The sequence below is a fragment of the Muscardinus avellanarius genome (genome assembly GCF_963383645.1).
Source record: "Muscardinus avellanarius genome assembly, chromosome: 1".
Lineage (NCBI taxonomy): Eukaryota > Metazoa > Chordata > Mammalia > Rodentia > Gliridae > Muscardinus > Muscardinus avellanarius.
The window spans coordinates 162,296,134-162,303,070 of NC_137786.1; the positions used below are offsets into that span (position 1 = coordinate 162,296,134).

General features: G+C 36.8%; 1 protein-coding gene across 1 annotated transcript in view; it reads right to left on the bottom strand.

Moving 5' to 3' along the window:
* NAALAD2 (N-acetylated alpha-linked acidic dipeptidase 2) overlaps positions 1-6,937 on the bottom strand; it is a gene marked incomplete at its 3' end in the record, with an annotated part of 46,591 nt that overhangs the window by 39,421 nt on the left and 233 nt on the right. The window contains exons 2-4 of the mRNA XM_080711494.1: positions 6,238-6,349; positions 2,203-2,389; positions 151-252 (exon numbers count right to left, since the gene is read on the bottom strand). Coding sequence (XP_080567620.1) covers positions 151-252; positions 2,203-2,389; positions 6,238-6,349 — 401 coding nt within the window. The remainder of the gene's footprint in view (positions 1-150; positions 253-2,202; positions 2,390-6,237; positions 6,350-6,937) is intronic.

A 6,937-nucleotide genomic window follows, 5' to 3' on the forward strand; every position in this document is an offset into this window, starting at 1 on the left:
ATTTTTCATTTGTTTCAGTACTGAACATCAGACTAGAGATAAGCATGTATGATATCCATGTAACTCCTTTGGTTTTTTCCCTCTACCCAGGTTTTTATACAACAGAGAAGGGGTTCAATGTCTTGAATAAAAAAAAAACTCTTATTTTACCTCTGGCATTCCTTGGGCTGAGAAGGCATTGTACGGTGGTACAATATTTGTAACATTCTCATATCCTTCTGGTGGAGGTTCATGATAAGATGTTTTGAAAATCTAGCAAGAAATTAAACACGGCAAGTTAGGAGATTCCAGGTTATTATGAAGTTATAATTAATTCTGCTCCAAGCACACACATAAAATGAGTATCCTGGAGCTCAGTCACAGAGGGAGCATGTGTGATGTTTCTCTTCTGATAATGCCTTGGTCCTTTTTCTCTCATCTTCATTTAAATGTTCCACATTTTCCATCCCTAACTCACTGTTGCCTTGTTCTACATCCCTTTCTTGTGAGATTGCACTATCAAAATTTTGCCAACAGCTAATATACTTATGATGCCCACTTTTTCAAATTTATATATGGAGCCCAGTGGTTATTTATTTATTTGGTGTCCAAACTCAAGATGTGAAATTTGAATTCATCTTCCCCCACCCATCAGTCTGCTCTGACTCTGCACCCTCTAGCTTCACTAAAAAGTTAAGAAAAGGATAATATATAAAATCTATAAAATATATAAATATTAGTATATAAATATAAACAAATATATATTATATATAAATATATATAAATATAAATAAATATTAAATATATAAAATATCGCTAGGAGTCTCCCTAAGCCACTGAGGCTGGCCTTGAACCTGTGATCCTCCTGTCTCAGCCTCCCAGCTACTGGGATTATAGGCATGTGCCACCACACTTCACTGCAAAATATTGCTATTGTCTTAAAGTTGCACCTGGGGCCCCACCTATCTTAAATGCCTTTTTGTCCATATCCTTTGCCTCCTAAAGTAGAAATCTAAGCTCCTAAGAACAGCATATGATCCTTTCTATGACCTGTCTTCAGAACATATCTTCTGGTTTATCTCTTACAGCCTAGTTTGTATTTCACACTTTTGGGGGCGGGTATAGGGAAGGAGAAGGGTACTGGGGATTAAACCCAGAGACATTTTACCACCAAACTACACTCCAGCCCCCACCTCCCCTTTTAAACAGGGTCTTGCTTAGTTGCTGAGGCTGGTCTCCAATCTAAGGTCCTTCTGTCTCAGGGTCTCTAGTACTGAGATCATAGGTGTGCACCAACATGCCCATTGTCACACTCTGGAAATACAGAAAATCTTAAATTTTACTAATAATGTTAAACTCGTATATTTTTCCAACTCTTCGCCAGTATTTTTTTCTGCCTCCAATTCTCTTACCTTGCTTTTTCTTGTAGTTAACCTCTTACACTATTTTATGACTTATATGTCAACACTTTAAAGAAGACTTCTCTAACTCCTGGAGGTGACCCATTTCTGTGTATATAAAAGAACTCTAGCTAGGCTCTTCATGACATTTACCATAATGATTTTAAATACTCTATCTCATTGCCTGCCTCGCCCTACTTAAGCAAAGGAACTGCATCCCAACCTTCATTGTGGCCTGAAGACCTAGCACCATGCCTAACACGTAGCAGATAAAGAATAATTTAAGTTTTATTAACTCTTGCACAAAATATGAGTTGTAGTGCCCCACTTCTGTATGTTATTGGTGCAATGTAATTGTACATCATAATGATATTTAAAGTGATACGAGTATACACGCACACAGCAGTTGGTGTAAACCCTCCATATACCCCTGACCCTGCTCCCCTTCCTTTCTCCCTATACATGCTGGTGAGAGTGTAGTGAGACCTTGTTGTGTAGATGTAATCAAGTTTGAACTGTTCCTTTCCTTAATCCTCATTTTCCCCTCCTCATCTCCCTCTGTCAATTCCCTTTCAGTATACTACTGATTTATCTTCTCATTTATCTGATGTTCCTTTTGTTTCTTATTTTTGATCTAGCTTCCACATATGAGAAAACTTATGACCCTTGACTTTCTATTGCACTATTAATAATTTTCTATTCTTATTTGACCCTACATTCCATTCTATGTCAACAAATTTCTATTTTTACTCAGCCCTACATTCCAATCCATATAAAAGTGTAGGATTATAAAATTTGAGAAGTACCAACAACCCTCTGTCACCTCAAGTCCATGTTCATCCACAATTGATATATAGTTAGCATTTGACTCATTTGGGTAAGATAGGAGAACGTCATAATGAACCAAGCTGGCTGAATCTAGGCCAAATTGCTTCCACTGGGTTTGGATTTTCTTGGCAAGCAGCAAATTTTGTTCTGTTCCTGCCAGATGAGGAAGTTTTGTAAAAGAACTAAAATGAGAAGGAAACAAAACAAGTGAGAGTTAAAGAATTCATTCAGACAACGTGTGCAAGACCTCTTCTAGATGCATTTCTCATCCTTTAAGCATGAGGTTATCAATTTTATATCAGAGATTTTTAAAACCACAGCTAGATTTATCAATTTCTAGACATGCCACATTTGTGTGTGTGAGTCATGGAGATTGAACCCAGGTACATTCTACCTCTGAGATACACCCTCTGGCCTTTTTATTTTTTATTTATTTATTTTTTTAATTTTTATTATTTATTTTGAAACAGGGTCTTGCTAAGTTGCTGAGACTCTCCTAGAACCTTTGATCCTCCTGTCTCAGCCTCACAAGTACTGGGATTATAGGCACAAACTGTCACAATTGGTTGTTGCTTACTTATCATATTGAGGTAAATTTCTGTGCAGTTTTATTTTATATTCTCCACTGCTTAGTTCTTGCCTGTTACCAAGGAAATACAAACTTATCGAACTGAATGTGGTCAATGCTATCTTGTCTCTGGGTGTAAAAGTCTATTGCGAGCCAAGTATGGTGGCGCATGCTTGTAATCCCAGCATTCGGGAGGCGGAAACAGGAGGATCATGGTTCGTGGACACCCTCAGCTACTCAGTGAGGCCCTTCACAACTCAGTTAGACCTGTTCCAAAAATAAAGAATAAAAAACTAGGGCTGGGGTGTCACTCAGAAGTAGAATTCTCTGGGTTCCATCCCTAGTATAGAAAAAAATGTCTGTAAGTCTATTGCATATTAAGCACACTACTGGCACTTTAACATGTATTACCTTACTTAATTCACATAACTCTTCTTCCTTTGTTCCCATTTGGCAAACAAGGGTACTGAGGGAGTGAGTGAATAATTTGCTCACAATTTCACAGCTAATAAACGCAGTGGCTGCAATCTGAAACTATAGTTAAACCTGTGATCCTCCTGCCTCAGCTCCACATACTAGGATTAGAGATGTATGCCACTACACCTGGCTATATGGTTTAGCTGGAGTTTGAGAAGAAGATACAGAAAAATATTTCAAGAAATGATGAACAAAACCTCCCTAAAAAAGGAAAGAAAACTTTTTCAAGTAATTTTGCAGAAATAATTAAATATTTATATTTAACAATATTATCAACCCTTAGATCATACCATACATAAAAATTTAGTGGGTCATTTACCTAACTGTGCTAAACCCAATTATAAAACTTCTAGAAAATAATTGAAGAAAAATCTACTCATAGACAAATTTATACACAAAAGTAGGAAACATAAAACAAAAAGTAATTGATCCAATGGATTTTATTAAGATTAAAAATTTCTGACCTTCACTGGGCATGGTGGCACATGGTTGTAATCCCAGCACTTAGAAGGCTGAGACAAGAGGATCACACAGGTTTGAAGCCAGCCTCAGCTACTTAGTGAGGCTCTCAGCAACTTAGTGAGACCCTGTTTCCAAATAAAGTATAACATAGGGCTGGGAGTATAACCTGGAGTTAGAAAAGCCCCTGGGTTCCACTCCAGTACAAAAAAAAAAAAAAAAAAAAAAAAAAAAAAATTCTGGCCTTCAAAAACTTCATTGTGAAAAAAAAACCAGTAACAGAAAAAAGTATTTATAATGTATATGTCCAATGAGACTTATCTCCAGAATATGTTATTAAAATATTTGGAGAAAAACTTTATAAATTAAAATAGGCAAATATCCAATAAATATATGAAAAGATGTTTAACATTGTTAGTAATGTTAAACAATTACATACATGTTGTATGTTTGTAATCCCAGTATTTAGTAGGATGACACAGAAGGATCACAGGTTCAAGGACAGCCTCAGCAAAAAGAATGTTTCTAAATAAAAAATAAATAAAAATAGGGCTAGGAGTATAGCTTGGAGGTAGAATGCCCCTGGGTTCAGTCCCTAGTACCACAATGCAAAAGCAAACACACACACACACACACACACACACACACACACACACACACAAATTGAAACCACAATAAGATACCACTGCTCACCAATTAGATTGGTTAAAACTAAATCAAAAGACAATGTTAAGCATTGGCCAGAATGTAGAGCAATTAGAACATGTACACTGATAGAAAATGCTACAACCACATTTAAAATCTCTTTGGCTTTTTCTCAAGAGCTAAACAGCCTTTCGGTTGTAGTTCTGGGTGCAGCTCAATGGATGAGCACTAGACTAGCATGTTTAAAGTCCTTGATTTCCAGCAAAACACACACACACACACACACACACACACACACACCTGTTTATTATCCAATCCAATTATTAAAAAATTTAAAACATTCACATAAATACTTGTAAATGTGTTCATATAAGCTTTATTCACAATGGTAAAAAATCTAAGAGCAATTTAATTGTCTCTCTCCACAACACATTGTAGTAGATCCATTCAATGAAATACTACTCAGTGGTTAAGAAAAAGAACTATTGATACATGGTGCAACAGCCTGGATGAATCTCAAATTTATTATTCGGAGTGAAAAAAAAATCCAGACAAAACACAGCACATGCTATCTTATTCCATTTATATAAAAATCTAAGAAAGGGAAATAAAATTTGTAGTGACATAAACTTATCAATGATTTTCTAGAACTAGAGGTGAAGGAAGCAAGAAACTGCAGAGAGTATGAAGAAATTAGCATCTTGATTGAAACGATGTTTTCTTGATACTAATATCTATCTGAAAAACTCTCCAAGCTGGGCTTGGTGGCGCAGGCTTGTAATCACCGCGCTTGGGAGGCGGAGACAGGAGGATCGTGCAGGTCTGAAGCCAGCCACACTGGCTTAAGCAACCTTGCTTCCAAATTTAAAAAAGTATAAAAAAGGTCCGAGAGTGTAGCCTGAAGGTAGAAGGGTTTCCAGGAGCCCCAGTGCCACCAAAACAAACAAACAAACAAACAAACAAACAAACAAAATCTCTCCAATTGTAGATGTTGTAGGGAAGTAGTGTATTTCATGTAACATATTTCTTTTGTTTGTTTTTGGTGGTACTGGGGTTCCTGGAAACCCTTCTACCTCCGGGCTACACTCCCGGACCTATTTTATATTTTTATTTGGAAACAGGGTCTCTTAAGCCGGCGAGGTTGGCTTCGAACCTGCGTGATCCTCCTGTCTCCGTCTCCCAAGCGCGGGGATTACAAGCGTGCGCCACCACGCCTGGCAAACATATTTCAATTAATCTGATTTTTAACACTGGTGTTCCTTTGAAAGAGTCTTAACACCAAAATGTTAACACCAAAATGGTAATCACCTTCAAGAAGTTCATATTCATTACCCCAAATATCACTCTTTTTCATGCTGAGAAGCTGGGGAACTTTTACTGATCATTCTTGCTTTCATTTTTTTCTATTTGTGAACAACAGTTTATATTTGCAAAATGGGTAAAGGCTTAACTTGTGGCAGACAGAATGAATGCTGATTTTTCCACTAAATCACTGAGTCAGCAGACCTTACTGTATACCATGTGTAAAAATAAGGATGGTTAAATCCAGGCTACTGATGAGGTCCATAAGGAGGAACAAAGAATAGCATTCAGTCCCAGTCCAAAGTTACAGGAAGCTGAAACATCTCTCAATAGGCCAATCAGATATGTTTTGGGAGGACAAAGTTTGGGAAGAATGACCTACTTCAGTAACAGCCTGTGGATTTCACCCTAAGAGTGGTTTAAAGGAGCATTTTAAACAACCATAAATTAATGAGCAATAACTATTGTACACATAAAAGATTGCCCAACCGGATATAACCAGTTTTAGTATACATTGGACTATATAATAATAAAATCTTAAACACTATTTTTAGAATAAAAAATGCAAAGCAAACTTACCGAAGAAAAGATTTAATGTTTTCAGCTTTCATTTCTGATACCAGTTTCTGCCGTATACTTGGATACTGGCGAGATGCAGTGGTTGTTTCTTTGAGAGACTTAATAAACCAGCCTGAGAGGAAACACACACACACACACACACACACACACACACACACACACACACACACACACAATTACTCTAACCTGATTAAAAATAGAACCCAAGAAAAAGGAAAAAAAAATTCATACTTAACAAATGGATAACAGTGAGTTTAAAAATTCAGATTCATGTGAAAGAGAGAAAACTTTTAAATTCCAGTGTATAATTCTGAGTTGGTTAAAACAAACTCTACTTGAGCAATGTGACTTCTTTTCTCTCAGGCGGTGCATCGCTGAAGCAGGGTTTGTCTTATTCTCCTCTGGGTATCCAATTGGTGACTGTGTTGACACACAGGGGTATTTCTAAACATATTTACTTAAATGAAAAGGAAAGGCAGTTCTTTGCTGGACTCGGTTCACAATAGTTGGTAGTTTTGACTCTTGACTTGGAAAGCCTGTCTTTTATCCCTTCGGATAGTGACAACCCTAAATGGTCTTTCCAACAGCCCATAAAAGTAGCCTGAACTCATGGAGCAAAAAAAAAAAAAAATTATGAATTTTAGTCACATTCCATACATTCTATTTATTTCTAGTTTTGCAGAAATTCACTGAATTCTCC